The sequence below is a fragment of the Myiozetetes cayanensis genome, unplaced genomic scaffold, assembly GCF_022539395.1.
Source record: "Myiozetetes cayanensis isolate MyiCay16 unplaced genomic scaffold, myiCay2020 scf4, whole genome shotgun sequence".
NCBI lineage: Eukaryota > Metazoa > Chordata > Aves > Passeriformes > Tyrannidae > Myiozetetes > Myiozetetes cayanensis.
Genome location: NW_026087631.1, coordinates 21,942,706 through 21,965,711, shown reverse-complemented (window position 1 = coordinate 21,965,711; position 23,006 = coordinate 21,942,706). Strand labels below are relative to the sequence as shown.

Here is a 23,006-nt window from a genome sequence, read left to right as displayed (position 1 = left end):
AAAGGGGGAAAACAGAGAGAGAGAATTGGGGGGAGGGGGGAAGGTCCGAAGAGAGAAAGAGAGAACGCGTTCTCATCTTAATATCGTTACTATTTTGACCATTCTTGCCTATTTTTTTTTTATTTTGGGGGAGGGCTTCTCTTCTGGCTGATGAGTTTTTACCCGAAATACTTTTTTTAGGCAAACAAACAAACAAACAAACAAAAAGAATCTTTTTGACGGCGATTTCCTCCGATTTTCTTTTTTTTTTTTTAACTCGCAACCGGCATCGTGCGCTCTCACTGGAGAAGAAGAAGGAAAGGGCAAGAAAGAGGAAAAGAAGAGGATTTATTTACCCGACCTACTTTGGATCCCTCTTTTTCCTGCAAGTGTCATTATTATTGCCGTTCTCTATTTTTACACTTCGCCGTGAATTCGTCTCCTCTGCGAATTTAGTCACATCCGATTTTTTCTGCGAATTTTTTTTTTTTTTTTTTTTTTTTAAAAAAAAAAAAAAAAAAGGCGAGAGAGAGCGCGAGCGAGCGAGAGAGACAGAGAGCGAGAGAGAGCAGCTCGGGAGAGAAAGAGCAGCGACCGGCAACCTCCTCCTCCTCCTCCTCCTTCGCCGCCGCCGCGACAGAAGATCAAACTGCCTCAGCACCCCGCCAGCCTCCGCCGCGCTCCCCAGCTCCGCCGCCCTGAATGGCTGACGGCGCCCTGCCCTGGACCTGGCCCCCGGACACCTCCATGCTCTGATCGCCGGCGGACGGCTCCTCTCTCCACCTCCCTCCTTCCCGAGAGCCCACACCGGCACCGGCGGCAGCGGCGGCGGGAGCAGCCTCCGCGGGAGCGGCGGCGGCCGGGCCCCGGCGGCGGCGAGCGGCGAGCGGCGACCTCCTCCTCCTCCTCTTCCTTCCCCTCCTCCTCCTCCTCCACCTCCTCCTCCTTCTCCTCCTCCTCCTCCTCCTCGGCGGCGCCGCGGCTTCCTCTATGCCTGCACATCCTCCGCTCTCGTAGCGCCCGGACCGCGTGTGCCTGTGCCCGTGCGTGTGTGCGAGTGCGCGAGTGGGGAGCCGTGTGCCGGGCGTGTGCGCGCGTGTCTGCCTGCGTGTGCGTGTCCGGCGTGTTACTCTCCTGAATGCCTCTCCCGACAGCCTTGTTTGCCGTTTCTGATTTTGCAACCTGAAGTGGCGGCGGGGGAGGGATGAACGAGAGAGGCAGTGAGCCGGGGAGAGTGGGAGCAGAGGGGGGAAGCGGCTAGGCAGGGGTATTTTAAAGAGTGGGGGGGAGCACAGGAAAGGGCAGGGAAGGAAAGGGAAGGAAAGGGAAGGGTGGAAAAGGAAAGGGAAGGGGGGGGAAAGAGAGAGGGAGAAAATCCTCCATCGCCCCCTCCCCCTCCCTAGAAAAAAAAATAGCTAGACTGCGAGCGAGAGGAGGGGGGCTCGCAGCGGCGAAAAATAAATAAAATAAAGAAAACGGCAGGAGCGGCTCCAGCCGGCAGCAGCGGCGGCGGCAGCAGGGCAGCGGCGGCGGCGGTGGCGGCAGCCGAGGCGGAGGCAGGCGGCAGGCAGGGTCCCCTCGCTCTGCTCGCTCCCCGGCGCCCGGCCGGCCGCCTCCCCCCCGCCCCCCGCCTCTCTCCCCGGCAGCCCGCAGCGAGACGCGCCGCTCCCCAGCACTTTTTTGGGCCCGAGATATGGCAATGGTAGTTAGCAGCTGGCGAGATCCGCAGGAAGACGTTGCCGGGGGCACTCCGAGTGGCCCCAACCCCGCCGCGGCGCAGCCGGCCCGGGAGCAGCAGCCCCAGCAGCAGGGGGGCTCGGCAGCCCCACACACCCCGCAGACCCCCAGCCAACCGGGACCCCCATCCACGCCGGGCACGACCGGGGACAAGGGAGCGGGCCAACAGGGCTCGGGGCAGAGCCAGCAGCACATCGAGTGTGTGGTGTGCGGGGACAAGTCCAGCGGCAAGCACTACGGCCAGTTCACCTGCGAGGGCTGCAAAAGTTTCTTCAAGAGGAGCGTCCGCAGGAACTTAACTTACACATGCCGCGCCAACAGGAACTGTCCCATCGACCAGCACCACCGCAACCAGTGCCAGTACTGCCGCCTCAAGAAGTGCCTCAAAGTGGGCATGAGGCGGGAAGGTGAATATTTCTTCCCTACTATGCTATCGCTCCCCTCTCCCCGCGGCTGTGCAGGCGTGCGTGTGCGAGGGCTCTTCGTCTGTCTGTGTCTGCCTGTCCGTACGTGCACACACACGCACCTATATGCATATACATATATATATATATATATACACACGCGCTCACTCGCGCGGAGTGCAAACGCACACACATATGAATATATATATATACATATATATACATATATATATACACACATATATATGTGTGTGTGTATATATATTTACGGCTCTTCGTGGCGATCTAGTTCTCTCTCTATATTTCCATGCACACGTCAATCTCTCCCTCTGCCTGCACTCCATCTGGCAGCTTTGCGCCAGGTTCTGTTGTTATTGTCGATGGTGGTTGGTGGTGTTTTCTTTTGCTTTTCTGTTTGTGCCTCCTGCCCTCCCTCCCGCTCCTCCCCACCCCCTTCCCCGGCACTGCCGCGCTTGCCCCTTCCCCGCTCACTGTGCAGAGAATTTATTATTATTAGTATTACGATCGCTTGCTAAATATTTGTCATTTAGCCGCTATCCCCGCTTCCCCCCTGCGCGCGCGTGTATGCATGTGTGCGTGTGTGTGTGTTTTGGATGTGGTTTTGTCTATTGTTGGCATGAGACCGGAGGGTGGGGGGAGATACATCTTTCTCCCGTACTAGATGTGATTCCATTCAGCTTCCTTCCCCCTAACCCTCCCCACCCCTTTTCCACCCCATCATTTCTTTTTAAACCCGCAACACTTCTCAGTAGATCCATTTCTCAGGTTCATTTTTCCCGAAAGAAAGATGAAAGACGTGTAAGTTGGGAGAGAGGAAAAGGGGTGAAGAAGATGGAAGGGGATTAAAAAAAAAAAAAAAAAAAAAAAAAAGGAGAGAGAGAGGAAATGTGCTACTGTATCTCCTCTTCACTGTGCTTTCCGGTGCCCCGGAGTGTGCTTCTGTGCGAGATCTGGCCTTGTTTTCATTCCATGCGTTCAAAGCAAAGTTTGTGACTGAACCGTGTTTCTGTACTTCTGTCATTTCTATAATTTCTTTCTTTCCTTCTGTCATTTCTTTCTTTCTTTCTATAATTTCTTTCTTTCTTTCTTTCTTTCTTTCTTTCTTTCTTTCTTTCTTTCTTTCTTTCTTTCTTTCTTTCTTTCTTTCTTTCTTTCTTTCTTTCCTTCTTTCTTTCCTTCTTTCCTTCTAAGCTCGCTGCTCATTTTATTTCTTCATCAACTCCACCCTCTCCTTAAAACCTGCATACAAACCTCGATTTATAACCTTTTTACCGGTTCTTCTCATTTTAGAAGTATCCGCAGCCTGCATCTGGCAGCGGGGTCCCCACCATTTCCAACTGCTCTGCTATCTTTTTTTTTCCTCCTCCTTTCTAAGAGTTGCTGTTTCAAAGAGTTGGTTTTCCTTGAGTTCAGACTTATTCTCGTATAGGGAGATTTCCTGACCTCCTTTCTCCTCGAAACATATTTTCTCGGTTTATAGTTAAAGTTTACCCTGTGACTGTCGTTAAAGATGTCCTAGAGTTACATCAGCGAAATAGTCAATTTTGCGGAGCGGGGATTACTACTGCCTTAATTGGTTTTAAAATTATATTTTATATACCACAAGAAAAGGAATGAAGCTGCAACAGATCTGAAAGAGCTCGTAAATATGACGGCTTCATTGGTAGCTTCAGGGGCTGTTGTTAGGCGTCTGGGAGAGCGGGGGGGAAGCAAAAAAGAAAAAAAAAAAAAGAAGGAGGAAAAAAAAAGTGAGACGTGTGCTCGCAGTTAAATGAAAAATAACTGCCAAGTTTACAAGCAGATTGAAGAGGGAGAGGTGGGCTGGAGGGCAGCAGGAGAGAGGTCCAGCCCGGGAGGTGAAGAGGGCTCGTTGGGGAAGAAAAGAGAAAGTTGAGAAAAATGTGGCACGCCGGAAAGATGAGTGATCTGCGTGTGCGGGTGTGTGCCAGCGAGTGTGTGCGGGTGTGGGTGTGTGTGTCTGTGTGCAGGGAACAAACCTGAGTAGCCGTAGCTTCCCCTGAAGTTACCTTTGTTTACATGGCATGCGGCTGCAACCGCTGGCACTGATGAAGTAAAACACATGCACACACTAAAACAGGAAAAAAAAAAAAAAAGAAAAAAAAAAGGAAAAAAAAAAACTTCGGTCAGCTTTCGGGACTCGAGGCATGCTCACGCTCTGTGTGGAGATGGTTAATGAATCCAGTGTTTTTGCAGTTGCAAGCTTGTGCATTCACTGTGCAACGCTGACTGCAGGCTTTTGCAGTGGCAACAGCTCACGAAAGATATTAATTACACGGTCCCCTTTTTTTTCCACGAATGTTTGGCTATTGTAAGTTTTGACTTTTTTTTTTATTTCCCCATTTCCAGTGATAATATTTAACCTTTCTCTTCCTTTTAGCAGGGAGAACTTTACTGGGCGGGGGAGGGGGGGTCCTCTATGGAAAGCTGTTTCTGTGTAATAAAGTTAGCAGTGGGAAGCTGGAGGGCTGCGACCTGTTCCAGCTTGAAGGGTAATGATGCAGTATTTTTGAAGAATATGGACACGTTTGGTTTTATGAATTATTTTATTCAATATTTTATTTTAAAAAGCGACACATCAGTTCACTTGTAAATATCAGTGCTATCAGGGTAGTCGGCTGGGATCCACAACAGAGATTAGCTATAATTTTTACACTTGGCTGTGATTTTTAACTCCACTTTCTCACCACTCGGAGGATTTGATTTTATGTTTTTACGTGCGGGGCTGCCTTTTGTTGCGAGTGGGGGGAATGGGGGCGGGGGTTGTGTGCGGATTTGTCTTGTTTGCCTTGGCTTTTTTTTTTTTTTTTCCTTTCTTTTTAATCTCTGTTTATTTTGTGAAGCCTGTCTGCATTGTGGGCGGGGGAAGGGTGGGAAGAAAGGGGGTGCTTGACTGCCGCTGGGCTGGGGCTGCCTGAGCAGGGGTCGGGGCCGGGGCCGGGGCCGAGGCCGGGGCCGATGCCGATGCCGATGCCGGGCGGGGGGCGCAATGCAGGTCGGCAACTGCCCGGCTCCGCATGCCTCTGTCTGTCCGTGCCTGTGCGTGTGCCGGGGGCGAGGCGGTGGTGGGGAGGGGAAGAAGCCCGGCATTGTCTCCGGCTGGCTGACTGCGCCGCCGGGGCGATGCCTGCGAGCCTCCTGGATGCACATTTCCTCTCCTTCTCTCCTTCTTTTTGTCAGCGGTTCAGCGAGGAAGGATGCCACCCACCCAACCCAACCCCGGCCAGTACGCCCTGACCAACGGCGACCCCCTGAATGGGCACTGCTATCTCTCGGGATACATCTCCCTCCTGCTGCGGGCCGAGCCCTACCCCACCTCCCGCTACGGCAGCCAGTGCATGCAGCCCAACAACATCATGGGCATCGAGAACATCTGCGAGCTGGCCGCCCGTCTGCTCTTCAGCGCCGTCGAGTGGGCCCGCAACATCCCCTTCTTCCCCGACCTGCAGATCACCGACCAGGTGGCCTTGCTGCGGCTCACCTGGAGCGAGCTCTTCGTCCTCAACGCTGCCCAGTGCTCCATGCCCCTCCATGTGGCCCCGCTCCTGGCCGCCGCCGGCCTTCACGCCTCTCCCATGTCGGCCGACCGCGTTGTCGCCTTCATGGACCACATCCGCATCTTCCAGGAACAGGTGGAGAAGCTGAAGGCACTGCACGTCGATTCGGCTGAGTATAGCTGCCTGAAAGCCATCGTCCTCTTCACCTCAGGTGAGGGGACGGGTGGGGGATGTGAAACATTAAAAAAAAAAAAAAAAAGAAAGAAAGAAAGAAAGAAAGAAGTTAAAACCCCCAAACCATCTGCGGAAAAATTAGGAAAAAATGAAAATAGAGTTATTTTTAAAGAAAAGAGGCGGTAGGCTGAGGTAGTATAGCACCTGACGGGGCACACTCCGATCCAGGGATCGTCCTCCCTCTCACCCCACTGATGTTGGCTTTTTAAAACACAGCCCCTTCAAAAAAAATCCAAAACAAACAAACAAAACAAAACAAAAAAAAAAAGAAAACCAAAAAGACCTAAAAAACCCTAATCAAATTAAGTGTAGGCGGTGGAAACATGCATGTTAACAATTTTTCTCCGTGATAGATGGTTCAAATTAACTAGCGGGAAAGTTGCATTAGTGTCGCCTTTGAAGTGCTCTGGTCGTAGACTATAAAAATATAATATGTATACTATCATTGTAACCTGCGAGGGAGAATTTATAAACATCAAAGGAGAACTATGGGAAGGAAATATAGGAAATGAAAACAAAGCGAGATAAGAGTCTGGGTAGTGTAATTTTTAAATTATTATTCTAATTATCGCCACTATTATGGCTAACTGCCACTTTTTCTGCTTGTTTTCTTCTTTCTTTTTTTTTTCTTTTGCTTTTTTATACCCACTCTCCCCATCCCCTCTCTTGTCCCCTTTTCTCCCTGTTGCCAAACCAACCTTCTCAATTAGCAATAACTAAACAGTTCCAATAATTGTGACTTAAAACTAGGCCAAGGCAAAATTAAAAGCATTCCTGAGCAGAGATAGCAAATCGTTCAAAGGTCTTGTTTAACACTGAGTAGTTTATAATCCATCAATATTTGTTGCCTTTCATGCATGAAAGATAGTATTTACATTGTATTAAAATGACTCCTAAATTTGCACAATATTGTAATGTAGCAAATGTAGTATTAATATCGATTTGAACATCAGATAATTTATTTAGACAGGAGTATCTAATTTGTATGCAGGGTGGTCGGAGACGTGTACTGTGACTGCCCCCTTTTACTTCCAGTGCAAATGCAGTCTCTCAGTGTTGGAGGGAATATTTCTTTGCAAAGGATAACTTGCAAATCTTAGAACAAATGGAAGATTTACTGAATAGCCAGATCGACATTTTAATGTATTTTATCATAATAAGTCTTCTTGATGGAAACATGTTTTTCAAGAGTGACAAAGAGACCTGCCAGCATTTATCAGGCTGATTTAACTCCACAGCCTGCCTGCAGACTCGCAGACTTTCCCTTCCCATTCATTTGAGGGTGCTCATCAATACACAGGGACAGTCGAGGAGAACCTTTTTTTTTTTTTTTTTTCCCCCAGATCTAACTTTGAGATATTCTTCCCAAGCAGAGCTCGGAAGATGGCTGGCCTGTGCCTCAGCCTTTCCACCAGCCAACGGCCCTTAGAAGGAGGCTGTCCCTGACGGGGACACGTTTGAGGGGATATTTTTTTTTTTTTTTCCTCTCTTTCTCTTCTCTCTCTGCTCCCTCCAATCTCACTCTTAACCTACCTAAACGATCAGTGTTGGCTAGAAACAGAGTAAGTGGTTTTAGAGGATGTCTTCATTTACATATATATAAAAAAATGTAATTACATTTTTGAGGGAAGAAGCCCCTTCCCACAACGGAACTGAGAGTGAATGGGGTTCAGGAAGAGAACAATAATATTATTTTGGAGGAGGATCACACAAGGCATCTCAGAAAAAGGAAATACAGCTGTCAGGAGTAATCTACCATTTACCCCCATCCGCATATTTCAGCTTCTCACTAAACTTGTTTTGATTGCTTATCCAGAGGGGAATTCATAGGAAGCCTTTCTCAAACTCATCCAACTTTTAAACTAACTTTGACTGATGGAAAAGACATTTTTAGGCATATTGTCCAAAATCCTTTGCTGAGGACTAAGCGTTTAAAGCTGGCATGGGTTTCTCCTGTTGTGGTTTTTACATTCGGGCTCCAGAGAGCATGTATTTAATCTGTAAAATTCTGGACACCATCCAAAGACTGGGTCATAACCCAAAACCTGCTCCTTTCTCACCTCCTTTCCTCTTCCTTCCCCTCTCCTCCTCCTCCTCCAATCCTCTATCACTCACCCCCATTGCTCCACACCCCCTCTGCCAAACTTTAGCGTTATTAATTCCTGTATCTACCTTTTCCTCACCATAAATAAACTTTTCCAGGAAGAGACAGAGACAGATAACATAAATTCAATAAATCTATTCACAGCGCAATAAGAACTTTGATTTCTAGTTAGATGGCAGCTGATTACATCTATATTTTCTGAACACTAAACTCTTGTGAACGTGTAACATGAAATACATACCCGCCACTACGAAGGGGAAGGCTGGAGTGTGTTGAACAGTAATGGTTATTTATTTACATAATTTCTTTTCCATAGACCACAAGAAGAAATATAGAGCTTTCCCTTATTGACACACTGCCACATAAAAAACCAAGGCACACACAGGATTTTCACATTAGCCCACTTTCTGGGATGCAATAATAATTCACCTCCGGTAAACATGGATTGCATTTTTTTTCCCATGGATTGCGCCTCTCTGGGCTGCATAATCGAGTCGAGCTGTGGATCTCTTAATGATTATTATTTTTAATCTCATTCTGACGGGAGAGTTAAGCTTTCTCACCACCACCTTTAAGGATACAGAATAAAACCCAAGTAAAGGCATATGCCAGTCTATTTAAAATGATTAAAGCTCAATAGATATTATTGGCATGAGAAAATTCTGAGTGTTTGGAGGTCTAAGGCAAAATCCAAGATGTATTTTTCAAACACAGACACAACAGGCTGCCACCCTTTTAGAGAGCAAGTTCCCCATCCGTATTGTCCAGTGACCTGCAGTTATAGGTGCACTTATCGTAAATGTCTGATAAATATTTTACTAACCTTAAGGGTATGACATATGGGGCATAAAGAAAAAAGCCCTGCCAGGGTGTCAGTAAGACCCTTTCATATTGTATTGTTTGGAAGTTGAATAGGATCCTAATGCATAATGGGCAGATAATGCATGTAAAATAGCAAGATATATGTAAATATGGAATGTGATTTGTGGCAATCAACATATGAACAGGCCTGTGTTTTTGATATGTATTGCAAACAAGAACAGGCCCCAGCTTTTGATAGATATATATGTTGCAACCTGGTGCTTTAGATGTTGCAAAATATCATTGCATTAAAGGTACAGTATGGATTAGTGGAGCAGCCTGGCTCAGATAATTGTGTGTCTGAGGGATGCCAAGTCCGCAGCTCAGGTCAAAGGTTCTCCTCCTCAGAAGTTCCTGAATTATGGCTTGTTTTATTTGTATTTTTGCTCGAGGCCATAGTATGGTAGATGAAGGTGTTCAGAAATCCTTGTAAAGTCAGTTCTTGATAGGGAAAGACTTAAACTTCAAAAATGCAGTTGCGACAGAATTTTTTTTTTTTTTTAAGCTTTGAATAATTTATTAATTTGTTGTGTCTTTCCAGGGTCATAACTCTACATTCACGTTTTTGTAATGTCCTTTTGGGGACCATTAACATGCACCAATTCATATACGGATCTATATATTAGCCAAGTCTGGCTTTGATCTGTTTTAAACAGCACTGCTAACTGACTGCCTTGCTCTGATCTTGATGGCTAGGGGTTTTTTTTCTGTTTTGTTTGGTTTGGGGGTTTTTTATATATATTTAATATTAATCTTGTAAACAATGTGGATAGTTTCCACCATCTGGGCATACCCATCACTTTTCCTCGACTGTGGTTTCCTGAGCAAGTCACTTAACTAGCAACCAGTGACCAATTTTCCCTTAGTTTGGGTTATGTGTTCACAGAGATGGGGCATGTGCTTGTATATGTCTCTGTGTGTGTGCAAAAGCACAGATGCATCTATACCTCCCTGCTTGTATCTGTACACACAGAATAATGTGTATAGATACAAATACATAGATGTGAAGGGTTTCTGGTCTTGGATTAGTACACCTTTGCCTGGGTTGTATAGTTCTGCAAGGTGCAAGGCATATGTTCCTATAGGAAGAGTCTTACTGGCTACTTTTAGGCAAGGCTTATCCACCACAGCTTTCCCAAGCTTTGTGTCTGAGAGCTGCAGACGCCTGCTGAGTGCAAGCTAGGACTAACCCAGCCGTTTTCCACCAGATTTATCACACAAGGCACAAAGACTTGGCCAATTTGTGATTGCTGGCAGCAAGACAGGGACAGAGGGGTCCTCCTTGCCCCCCGGCATACCCTGACCGGCTCCCTGCCAGCCACTGCAGGTCCCAGTCACTGTCTCTCTGTGATATGCAGCCATGTCAACAAACTCCCTCTGTCTCTCTCTGCTTGTATGCACCTCTGTTTATAATCGTATTATTGTTATTATTATTTATATTATAATTATTATTTTCCCCAATGCCCCTATTTTTCCTCCACTCGGTGTTATTTAACAGGGGCGGGTCCAGGTTTCCAGCATCCTGGTGGTGGGCTCCCTGGAGCGAGAACCACATTCACAAGCACAGAGTGTCCATAGAGTGGGATATGGAAAGAAAGCATAGGGCGCTGTACGTGTGTGGCTGGGACGAGCTGGGTGTGGGTACCCCACTGCATCCTGGGTGAAAATACCCACGGTGGTGAAGAGGCACAGAGAGGTCGCGTTATTTATTCGGCAGCAGTGCACGGGATGGGGTGGGGTGGGATGAGAGGGGGTGGGATGGTGTCGGGTGGGATGGGATGGGGGTGCGATTTACCGTGCCCCCCATCCTAGCGGCGTTTCCCTGTGTGCTTCCCAGTCACTAACCATCTCCCCCCCGCTTCCTCCTCCTCCTCCTCCACCTCCTCCCTCCACTCTTCCCCTGCTTGCCGCCGTTCTGCGGATGCCTCCGCGGGCGCGGTGCGGTGGGCAGACGCCTGCGGCCTGTCGGATGCTGCGCATATCGAGAGCCTGCAGGAGAAGTCACAGTGCGCGCTAGAGGAGTACGTGCGGAGCCAGTACCCCAACCAGCCCAGCCGCTTCGGGAAGCTGCTGCTGCGGCTGCCCTCCCTGCGCACCGTCTCCTCCTCCGTCATCGAGCAGCTCTTCTTCGTCCGCTTGGTAGGTAAAACCCCCATCGAAACCCTCATCAGGGATATGCTACTGTCTGGGAGCAGCTTCAACTGGCCTTACATGTCCATCCAGTGCTCCTAGAGCCCGTCCCGCACCCCCGGCAGAGAGGCGGCGGAGCGGCGGAGACGGGAGCGCTCGCACAGAGGGGCAGTCGGTGTGCGGGGGGGGGGCCCGGGATGTGGACACTGAACAAAAGAAAGGGCCGAGTGGGAGCAGAGATGTGGTCGTGTAGGGGAGAAGGACGGACCTGTCGTCCGTGGAGGTTGTGGTGTTCCGCTTTTTCTTTTTTTTTTTTTCCTTTTTTTTTTTTTTTTTTAAATTTGGCCTATTTTTTTTTCTTTTGGAGAGGAGGAAAAAAGAAATAAATAATATTAATAAAGGAGAAAAAATAAAAATAAAAATAAAAAAAATGAGTATTGAGGGGATATTAATCAAACCTGAAGGGGATACTGGATCTTCCAGGATTTATTGTGGACTGTTGCTGATATATGCTGTACAGTAAACCAACAAAACAAAAAAGCATTGAAACTGAACTGAACCTTGTGTAGAATGAAAAAAAACCCAAAACAAGAAACAAAGAAAAAAATTCTACGCGCAAACACTTACCACGAACATTGTTACTCATTTTGTAATATATTAGTCTTTATTTTCATTTTTGGTAAAAGTTAAAACATCATATGCGCATAAAGAAAAAAAAAAAAAGAAAGGAGAATTAGGGGAAAATAACATTTTCCAAATAATTATAAAAAAATTGTCCTGTGTCTATGTATCTATATCTGTTTTGTATTTTTTCTGGTTCCAAACCAGGTTTCCTGTGATTCTATACTAATAATTTTTTGATATAACCCTTTGCTTCTTATAATGAGTGCGATATATGTTGTCAAAACTGTTCTTCAAGAATTAAAATTGAAGTGAGAATTTAAACAAAAAAATAAAAGAATTTAGCAAAAAACCCCCAACTTATCACCCCACAACCCATGAGTCTTGTTGTTTGAAACATGCCAATAGTACACCAAAAAAAGAAAAGAAAAAAAGAAAAAAAAGGAAAAAAAAAAGAAGGGGAGGGAAAAAAAAGGAAAAGGAACCCCCACCCACCCCCCCAATAATAACAAAAGATCTCCCCTGGATTTTTAACTCTGCACTGGTGCTAAAAAAGAGAACTTAAAAAACTTGTGAAGTCTAGCCAAGTTGCGTAAACTACATGATGTTTCAAAACAGACTTGACTGGGTTTAAGCTTAGGGCTGAACTGTCAAGGCCTAGGAAGAGGGAGCGGGAGGTGTATTGTGATGCCTTAGGTGACCTTGCCTCACCGGGACTACACCGCAGATTCCCCACCAAGGCTGACGGCCTACCCTTTTTTGAAACATCTTCTCCCACCAGCTGGATTTTCTGCTGAGTTCACACCTTGTTTTTTGCTCTCAGAAACCATGGGCATGGACTGCAGTCACTATATGCGACCACCTCTACCTGTGCAGCAGGAGGCATACTGTAGCCATGGGGCTTGTTTGTTCCAGACATGGTGGCTTTCTGCTTCTGGGAGCTTGGGGTAGGGTTGGCTGTTTTTGCTTCTTTTCTTTTCCACCCCAAGGACTCACAGACCCCTGTGTGTGCTCCAGTATGCACACCTTGTGCTTGATGTCAGCCAAAACATCCCTCTTGCTATTTCTCCTGACTCTAGTCACTGTGTGTGGAGAATATTCCCAGTCCATTAATATAGAAATACAACTGGATGCTTGCTCATTGGGTGATGAGCCAGTGCATTTCATAGGTGATTATGTGCCACGGTCAAGCAAAAAACACAGGCTGTGACCCCCCACACCATGGCCACCTATCACAGGGGCCCGAGCTCTGTGCCAAAAGCCCCTCTTTATTTCAGCTTGTCCTTTTTTTCAAAGAAAATTAAAAATCATTTTTGTAATGGAGTTCCTTTGAAGGTAAAGGCTTCTAGCTGGTGGTGCAGATCTCTGTAACAGCTTTCAGTGCATTAATGTTTTATAGGGTCTGAGACAGAGCTGTGAGAACACATACTACCAAGGGAGCTCTTTCTTAACGTATTAATAAAGCTGGATCTTTAAAAATAACATTGTCTCCCCTCACACAGATACCTCCCATACCCTCCAAACAAACCTGGATGAGGCAGATTTTTCAGTTTGTGGAGACAGGGGCAAGTTTTTCATTTTAATTTTCTGTTCAACATACTTTCCTTCTCTCTCTTTCTCTCTCTCTCCCTCTCTCTCCCCCCTCCCTTTTTTTTTTTCTTTCTCTCTCTTTTTTTTTTTTTTTTTTTTTTTTTTTTTTTGCATTAACAAGATCCTTCAATCCAACTCGCTTGGGGTTTTTAATATTCTAGGCGCAGTAGATCCGAGGCTAGAGCAGCTCCATACGGTAGGCACTTATAGCTGGATAATCAACATTGTGGCCAGATCCTCTATGGGGGGATCATCCCATTCAGGATGGAGAAGTGGCCTGTATTCATAGATGTTGGCAGTGGGGGGACTCGGATGATTCCAGATCTGAGAACACAGGAACAGGAATTAGACAAACAGATATCCTCCTTTTTCTCACTCACACGGATGCTGCATGGGCAAGAGCTTTGTTTCTGGCACTTGCACGGGCAGAGGGGATCCAGCAGCCCCTCCGGGCTCTCAACGGGGAGAGAGAGGGCATGCTCAGACCTGGGAGGTGCTGGAAGAAGTTCTTCAACATTGCTTTTTGGTGGGGTGGGTGACTGGGGACCTAGCTGGATTAGCAGTTAAAAACACAAACAAAAATTAAAAAAACCCCATACAGAACAAAAAAATCCAAACCCAAAAATAACACTGAAAACAAAAAAACAGCCCCCCTTCCCCCAATAAACAAAACACATGGGGATATAGGAATAAAAAAAACAGGTCTCTGTTTCTTCCATTGAGATGTAAATATATTCATTACAGCGTTATCCCACTGATGAAAACAGATAAACTTTTTCGTAGGTATTTTTCAATTAATTTTCATATTTATAAATAATAATAAGAACCCACAGATTGCCAACAAACTTGCAGGTGTAGGGGAGGTGTACGAGATGCACTTATTTCCATGTATGTGCCTAGAAAGAAGTGTTTCAATCCCTTATTAAACTTTGCTTATAAGACGGTATCGTGTTCTGAAGTGTTAACTACAGAGTCTGCGTTGTGTCAGTGGATGTTTTCCTTTGCCACGCTGCAACCTTTCGGGCATTCATACGGTGGCTAAAAATACTGTATGATCGTGTCATGGAGTGCTATTTGCTGGAGAAAAAAAAAAAAAAAAGAAGAAAAAAAAAAGAAAAAAAAAGTGAATGTGGAGAGTGGCCGGGGTCCCTCAGCGAGTTTTTGCTGACTTGTTCATAACCTACAATACATTGCTTTAAAACGAACTCCATCTACATTTCTCCTGCCTTGTTGTTGCCGAGGGCCTGGGCGTTGTTCCCGAGGGCTCGTCGGCCCCCCAGAAATCTTCAGGAGGCGGGGTCGGCAGGGCATCCCCCTTATCCTTGCATCCTTCCATCCTCCCTGCCGCGCAGGGCTCCGCGGCCTTTCCGTGCTCACCAACAGCTGCGGCAGCACTTCAAAGGCTGGGGAGGGGGAGAAGCAGGGGGTGGGTGGGATATGGGAGAGGGGCGACCCTCCCACCCCACCTCACCCCCGTGCAGGGGACTCGCTGAGGGCACGGTAGATACAAAGCCCCCCCTCCCACTCCTCTTAGCACCTCGCTAACTAGCTTACCTCCTCCCACCACCCAATTAGGCCTTTTCTATACATTTAATCGAATAAATATTTGGAAATGCTGCTAAGTAGTAGGTTGAACCCAAGCTGAGGAGGAGGGGGGCTTGCGGGCGGTGGCAGGGGCAGCGCTGGGGCGGGGGTCGTGTGTGTGCGTCTGTGCCCGCGCCTGCACCTCCTTCGGCCGCCCGTGAACGTCAGGGGCTGCCGCTTCCCCTTTCCCTGCGATTCTAAGACACGTACTCGCCCCCGGGGGCACCTTTTGGGTGGCTTGGCTTCCATTCACCCCCCTCACTTGCAAGAGAGAGTTTGATGAGCCCCCTTCAGGACTGGGGATAAAGGATAATTCCCACTTTCCCCGTATCCCTCGAAATTAGGTAGAACTGGGAAGGAAGAGTGCGGATGAGATTCCATCACGAGTGACCTATCTCATGGCCACCAGTAAAAACGGTGGATCCAGATGTAAAAGGCTGTTTCCCTGCCGGGGTACGTGGAGGATCTCGCACAGAAGAATCTGACCAGGGGTCACTGCAAGTGGCAGCAGAAGTAATACAAGAAAAAGTTAATTCTGCGTAGGTTCACTAGCAGGAAACTGGTTGGTTACATATACAAAGAGATAAAAGTCTTTTATCTGATGGAAAGGGCTTGATAGGATCTCCAGTTTGGCAGGGTGTGTGTGTGTGTTTAGTTCGAATGGTTTGGGGTTGTTTTGTTTTGGGGGGAATTTTTTTGTTTGTTTGGGCTATTTTTTTGTTTGGTTGGGGGTTTGGGGGGGGGATTGGGGGTGTTGGTTTTTTGGTGTGGGTTTTTTTTTTTTTTTTAATCTATGTGATTTTTTGTTATTGTTAGTTTAGGGTTTGGGGGTTTTTTGTTTAGTTTTTCTGGGGGAAGGGGTTGTCCGCCTTTTTTTCATTACCTGGGGGGTATGGCAGCCAGGCAACCCCTTCCTAACGCAGCACAGATATGACATGCTGCCGAGGGATGCTCAGGTAGGGTTGCCAGGGACGGGGTGCCCGTCCTGGATGACCTTCCAACGGACGGACAGAGGTATGGAGGACTGGACGGGGGTGTCACAGCTTGCTGCAGCCGCCCCCTCCAGCCGCATCCCGGCACGCAGCCATTCACAGGCAGTGTCCGCGAACGCGTGTGCACGGCTATTACAAACACTGTCGACATGCTTCCTCCGGTTTCATGGGGCATTTTGACTACTCAAAGCGCTAGTTTATAAGTCTTGAAATAGCGAGTTGGGTTTTTCCTTTTTTTTTTTTTTTTTTTTTTTTTTTGACTCACATCTAGGTCTTTTCTGCTCTCTGCTTTACTGAGAGAGGCAGGAATAGGTCCCCTCGCCCTTCCCTGCTTTTCTTCCCATTTCTTTTACATCTTTGAAACTAATTTCAGAAGCGGCGTGACCTCCATGAAATGTGTCTATATATTTGTTTTAAAAGATTCCCTTTCTACTTGGCTTCAGAGCCATTGACTTCGACGTGAGAATTTTTTATTTTTTTAGACATCCTTCCCTTTTTAATCCCCAGCGGGTCAGAGAGACGTTGGGGATGAGTGTTCTGCAGTGATTCCGGAGCCATAAGAATGACAACTAAGTACATTTCAAAAGCCACTACTCCCGGGTGCCATGGACAAACTCGATGTACCCGGGTACCTTGCAAACCTGCGGGGTTTCCAAGCGTCGGTGACAGGAGGGTGGAAGGGGGAAGAGGAAATTCTCTTACGAGGCACTTTTGAAGAGAAAAAAATAAAAAAAAATAAAATAAAAAGGAGAGAGAGAGAGCGAGAAGACGGGAAGGGAGAAGATAAAAATATACTAAAGAAAAAAAAAGGGAAAGGACAGAAGTGTAAGGGAAGTGAACGAGGGAGGAAATCCGAGAGCAAAGGTGTAAACTAGTAAAACTCTTGTTAAAGTACTTGCTCGGGATCCATGGCGTCACAAGCTCTCTTACTTAGGAAGCCAAGGAGTTTTATTCCTAAATGAGTTAAAGAGCAATTTACCTCTGTCGTGTTCTATTCATCAAGCCACAAGTCGAGAGTCCCTAACATGAAACTATTTGTTTGCTTACACAACCAGCTGGGTGCAATTTCACGACTGAGATATCTATCTGAAAGCGTTTCTCATTTATTATCCTTACTTGTCAGCGAATCCATTTTCCAACTTTTTTTCCACCTCCACGCCCATTCCTTCTTCATTCATTGATGGCTTTCGGTTTAAATGCTCCCTTAAGCATTTCAGCACCAGTCCCTTCTCCCCTCTGAGCACCTTCAGCTCAAAATAGCCGCGAAACAAACCTGAAACTGCAAAGACGGGAAAGGCGACCACTTCCCAAGGTGACTCACGGCTCCTGCTCCTTTCTCCCTCCCTCCTCCTTTCTCTCAAGGCGTCTCTGATAGTGGTTTGGGGCCACCTCCTGCCTCTTTTTCTGTAAGTGAGAGTATCCCTGCCGGACAATTTCCCATGGCTGTCTCGGTGCAAGGTGCAGCCACTTGAAAGGTAAAATTACGTTCTGCATCTGTGAGGAAGGATCGGACATACGCCTGCTCTGACACTGTCTGGGCCGTAGAGAGTTGGGGGCCCTGGTTGCCCTCACCAGACAGATTTTGATCGTCACTGGGATGCAAGGGTCGGTCTGTGGAAGAGGGTGGTGATGCTATTCGGAGGAAGGCTGGAGGAGGGATGTCAGGATCTCTTCTTTCTTGTCCACGTGGCTTACACTAGAAATACAAAGACCTTACGTTAAACGGGCCCTATAGGGTTGTAAACGTAATTACCAGGAAAGACGAGAACTGACAAAAGGGACAGTGGGAAATTGCATCTCCCCTTCTTTTCCTTACCCTCAATTTTGTAAAGTCAGAATAATGTGAGTAGTGTTTCAAAGCAGGACCGTCTGGCTGACAAGAGACTCAGTGTTAGTGATCTCAGTGATGGCTGTATGATAGTGTATATACATCTTCTTGTCTGCAGAACCCTCCATCAAGTTTAAAGCAAGGACCAAATCCAAAACTGCAGGGTATAAAATATCCCCAGCGGTTTAAAAGAGAAAAAAAAAAAACAAAACCAAACCAAAACAAAAAAACCCACCAAAAAACACAACAACAACAACAAACCAAAAACAAACAAAAAAAAAAAAAAAAGGGAAGAAAGACGAAGGGCAGGTGGTGAGAAGCTCCTTGGAGGAGAAGCAAGTTGCTGGCTGTAAGCTGTGCTATTGTGTTATTTAAGAAGGCATTTGCTGTATATGAAGTTTAAAATTGGTTGTACCATTGCTCTGCCAAAAGAAGCATGGGCCAAAGCACGGGGTCATGATCGACCCCACTGAGGAGTGAGATGTGTACGTGTGTCAGAGACCCCGCGATAGCCCGAGTGCACGTGCGTGTGTGTGCCAGGAGGCAGCCCAGGAGGCATCTCGCTCGGTGAGGGCTGATTAGCATTCGCCGGCAGCAGCGGACCAGCGCTGACAACTAACAGAGATATCCACATCACCATTAGGCCTTCTCCTTTTGTCTACAACTCGCCGGCAGGAGCCCAGAACCCCGCGCCTCAGCTGCCCGCACCGCTGCCCGCACAGCTGCGTGTACTGCTGCCCGGCCGCAAGCTGCCGCCCCACCTGCCGCTGCCCGAGGTGCCCCCTCCCCACCCCCACCCCCTCACCTCCCCGCCAGTTTAGTTTTATTTTTTCTATATATTTTTTCTTTCCTTTCCCTTCGGAGGTGGAGATGTGGGTGCTTCCCGTGGTCCCGAGCATCAAGAGGACCCTCAGTGTTCACAGCTCGCCAGGGCTGCTCCTTTTCACCTTGTTTCCTCATTTTCCACTATTTCCACCAGGGATCTGGTGTACCAGTGGCTTTCTCCAGCAGACACACTAGTGCCTCCGTTTGCTCTCTTTTGCCTTTTCCCTCATCGGGTGTTCTTTCTGAGAGGTGATACATCCGTTGAAACGCTGAACCAGCTCCACGCAACCGTCGGTAAAGAAGGAGCTGGGATTCAAATTCACAGGCCAGTAGAGTTCTTTAAACTCCCAGTTTTGAGCCAAACTGTTTTTCTGAGCTTCTGGAAAGCCACAGTAACTTCCAGCAAAGTAGCTGAGACTCCCTGAAGTGATACACAAAACTATCAGATACTTTTTTTTTTCCCCTGGGAGCCATACAAATTGGTCCATGTTGACAGATGTTTGTAACTGAGTAACTTCTTGAAGTTTTTTCTTTTTATTTTTCCCTCCCTCTTCCCTCCTCTAAGCCTTCTTCCGAGCTTGCTTTGTTGTTTTAAAATATGCATGTCTCTCAGGAATGCAAGTCACGAGCCCAAACTTCGTGTCCAACCTCCCACAAGAAATGATCCTTTTATAGGGAACCCGATATGTCTCAATCTGCACTTCATTCAAAGCCTCTGGATATAGGGCACTGGTCCTTGCTCAAAAATAACTCCGCTGAAACGCCCTTCCACCTAAAAATTCCCCACGAATGACTCCCAGGGAAGAAATATATCTCCCATAATTAAAGGCGGCAGCGCTCAGAGGGGAATGTAGCCCGGAGGAAAAGAAGGGGGAAGAGGGGGAAGGGAAAAGAGGCTGGAGGGGGTAGCCGAAAGCAGAAAGTGAAAGTTTTTTATTTCTGTGCTGGTTGCACTGGGCCAAGATTGCTAGCAGGTTTATCAAGACGAGCTTCTGTGGCAGCTTCGGGTGTGTGGGGAAAACGCGTCAGCTCATGAGAAGCAGAGAAGAGGAGAGATTAAGGAGCAGAGCCTAACTCCGAGAAAAGAGTAAGTGACCCTCAGTACAATGCAGGAGCCAGGGGACTGCCGGGCTTTGAATCGGCAGCCAAAGTTGGGTTGCGAGTGCGAACAATGGCATGGGAATGTGGTGGGGAGGGAAGACCCAGGCCGGGGGGCTTGGGGGGTAGCGGCCGGGACACCCCGCGTGGAAGATTTCTCGTCCCTTCCCTACAGGGAACCGGGGCGGCGGCGACAAGAACGGGAGGGGACGGGGATGGTGATGGGGGTGAGGATGGGTTTCTCCCCTCTTACGTAGGGGAATTAAAAAAAAAAAAAAAAAAAAAAAAAAAAAAGAAACAAAATAAAGACAGAAAGGGAGAGGGAAGGAGGATGGGAGGGGAGCGACAGAAACTCCCCAAGTGATGAGAAACAGATGAGCTCCTTCCTGGGTCACGTTTGCTCCCCGGCCCTGATGCGAAGTGACGTCAGGAGTTTCATACCCTATCGTCGTCAGAGCGAGCGGGACGGGGAGAGCGGCCTTTCCTCTGACTCCCCTCCTTCCTTCCCCCCTCTTTGTCGGGACAAATTTTCATCAGAATTATGCAAAATCATGCCCAAAGAGCTCCTGGCGGATGTGACACCTTTCCGTGTGCCACGCTATCCAGAGCATATGGAAAGCTCTCAGGCCCCTGCGCCTATAGGATCTGGTACCACATTAGTTTCCAGCAATATTTACAGCACCACTTTTAATATGCACCAGATGGTTCGCGACAACGCTGCCACAGCCAGCGAGCTCCTTGGGTTTTACTCAGCATCATTTTGTTACGATTATACTTCATGCTGAGATCAATTTTATTGGTGAACTTTTTTTTTTTCCATATTTGCAACATTTTGTGTTACAAAAAATACCAAAACCCAACTCCTCCGCGGTCCCTTGGCACAGGGGCAGAGAGGAGAGAGAGGTAGGAGCGGTGGCAGACAGTTTTTCTCATCTTCAATAAGGATGACACTCCTGCCTGTGTGTGTACATGTGTGCACAGATAAATAATACATGTGCGTATTTATTCATTATATTTGATCAATAACGCTCATATCTGTTAAACCTCAATTGAGTGTGCTCTCCTACCTGATAACAAACATCACAGGACGATTAATATTGCATACGGTTAATTATTATGCCAATGCATAGTGCCACGCTCTTCTTCTGTACTCAGATCTCCTCTTAAAACTCTTCACAAACACGAACATCTCTCGCAAATATTTTGCTGCGAAGAGGGAAAAACGAAGCCTCTTGGAGTGTCTGGGAATTCTTAAACATTGACAGGAGGAAACTGTGGCTAATACATTCCTGCGAGCTAAACGTTCTGCTGTTAAGGAGAGAGGGAGAGAGAGAGAGAGAGAGAGAGCGCGAGCAAGCGCAACCCTTGCCTAGAAAACATCCCAGGATTTTTAATCCACTGCCCGGGATATGTTAGCAGAAAGCTACATGCAGGATCGCGGTTTTCTCTAGGAATTTCGCCACCCTCTTTTTTTTAACTGTACGGCGGAGACATGTTTTCAGTATGGCTGTTTGAATAGTCGATTTACTCTTTTGCAGGTGTGTTTCCCTCTACACAAATTCTTTTCCCACTTTTATAGGAACTCTTAAATTTTGTGTCCTCTCCTGCCAAAATCACAGATGTTCATTTTATTGATATACCCTATACCTTGGTTATGCCGGGAATAATATCCCCCAACTAAAAATCATTTAGCAAATAATAGAGGTACTCTGGATGCTTTCCAATTTACACATATACTTGGTCATAAAATGATAAGTGAAAAAAATTAATATCTGTTTTCTTAAAATAAAATGTTGCAAGTAGCTTTTTAAGAATGTTTCCCTCATTTTAAAAAGAAATAGGTAGAGATAAACTGGCATTCATATGTATGGCATATTTATAATGGTTTCAGGATTTGAAGTCATTGCATAAGCCATTTAGAACTGACATTTTAAAAGCTACTTAACCTCAGACATCCTTGAATCTTAAAGAAGGATTTCCAACGATATTATTTGAAGAGGAATTTGCTGTAATTTAATTGCGTATCAAGACGAAACTGTGCACAGGTATGGCCTCAGATGCTGTGTTTGATACTGCTCCAACTCAGATTTTATTTTCCTGCGTCCTCAACACGTCCGCTGCTCTTCTCTTTAGACAGATGCCCGGGAGGTGCCATTCAGCTCCCTCCTCTTTCTCCTTCCTTCACTCCCACCTTTGTCCCAGGGATAGAGCCGATACTTCCCGGTGCTCCTCACACACCCGGGCTATTTCATCAAGCGTTGTCCTTTGTAAGACGAGGGGAAATCGGGATTTGCAAGCACCCATACCTCTTTATCACTTCTGCCATAAAAGGCTAGAGCGTTCTGGGGATGTTCTCTACATGCAAAACGACCCTCCGCTTCTTCCACCCTGGAAGGGGCTTCCGGATGCTATCCCTCTCCCTGGCCCACTAGAACTGAGCTGCTAAAACCTACCGCGTCTGGGGAGAGGTGGTCACACCGTAAGACGACCCCTAGCCAGGGCTGAGCGGCGCTTAGGGGAGGTGCACCTTCGGGTGTGCAGCTCCATCTTGGGGCTGAACCCTCATGGAGTCAGGGAATGATGTGAGAAACATCAAATCCCAGTCCACTTTACACTCACGACCCAGATGTAATTCTCGGGGTGAACCTCTCAGTGCCCCCCAAAGCCTGTGGCCTACCCTATCCTGCCTCACCAGCCAGTGTTGGTAGGGCAGAGATGGGAGGTTGCTGCACTCCCAGAAGGGTCCCTATTACCCCTACCGACATGACCATGTGTGTGGGGAGGCAGAGTCGACCGACGTGTCCTACGGGTGGGAGGGAGAGAGGTTAAGGAAATGGACCCTTTCTGAGTGACAGAGTGCTTTTTTTCCCCTCTCCCCTTTTTCCCTCTCAAAGACCGACCAGAAAAACAGTGCTAATGCGGGCAGGGGCATTTCCTTCTGCTACTTGTGGAGCAGTTAGTTCTTCTGCCACCGACGCTGATCCAGGGAAATGTAGACTTATGACAGGGAAAAGCCATGTACAATTTACGGAGAGGAAAAAAATACCACCCCAAACCACCCATAACCCTGTCTGGGATAGAAAAACTAATTTAAATACGGTAAGTGACATGGAGTTTGCATTTATGTGGACACACTGGACCGAAAGTGGACAGAGCCAGCGGGGAAAGTCACGCCTTTAAGACAGGGGGTCTTTATTTATAGATGGTGTATTTACGGGGAAAGAAAGGGAGTATCTTACAAAGCTTTCACTATACCCCCCGATAACAAAACCTGTCACATCTTTACTTCGTGTTAGAAAAGAGCGAATGTCCTCATTTGAACATTTGTAAAGTGATTATTAGATGCCTCTCTGAGAAAAGGGTTTGTGAGACCAAGCCCAGAGTACAACCACAAAACAAGAAAAGAAAAAGAAAAAGAGAAAAAGAAAGAGGAAAAGAAAAAAAAAGAAAAAGTAAGAGGAAAAAGTAAGAGAAAAAAGAAAA

General features: G+C 47.0%; 1 protein-coding gene across 5 annotated transcripts; it reads left to right on the top strand.

Annotated features, from left to right (window-relative positions):
* Nucleotides 1-1,262: 1,262 nt before the first annotated feature.
* On the top strand, nt 1,263-14,161 carry NR2F1 (nuclear receptor subfamily 2 group F member 1). 5 transcript variants are annotated; one of them, XM_050329320.1, is made up of 4 exons: nt 1,263-2,123; nt 4,356-4,470; nt 5,340-5,867; nt 10,807-10,955. In XM_050329320.1, exons 1-3 carry the CDS (start codon nt 1,673-1,675, stop codon nt 5,827-5,829), a joined length of 1,056 nt encoding a protein of 351 aa, XP_050185277.1. In that variant the 5' UTR covers nt 1,263-1,672; the 3' UTR covers nt 5,830-5,867; nt 10,807-10,955. The 5 variants fall into 5 exon arrangements, with proteins under 5 accessions (XP_050185277.1, XP_050185274.1, XP_050185276.1 ...); XM_050329317.1 differs by lacking the exon at nt 4,356-4,470 and adding an exon at nt 13,318-14,161 and having other exon boundaries at nt 1,268-2,123; nt 10,807-10,994; XM_050329319.1 differs by lacking the exon at nt 4,356-4,470 and adding an exon at nt 11,079-11,980 and having other exon boundaries at nt 1,268-2,123; nt 10,807-10,994.
* The last annotated feature ends 8,845 nt before the right edge of the window (nt 14,162-23,006 follow it).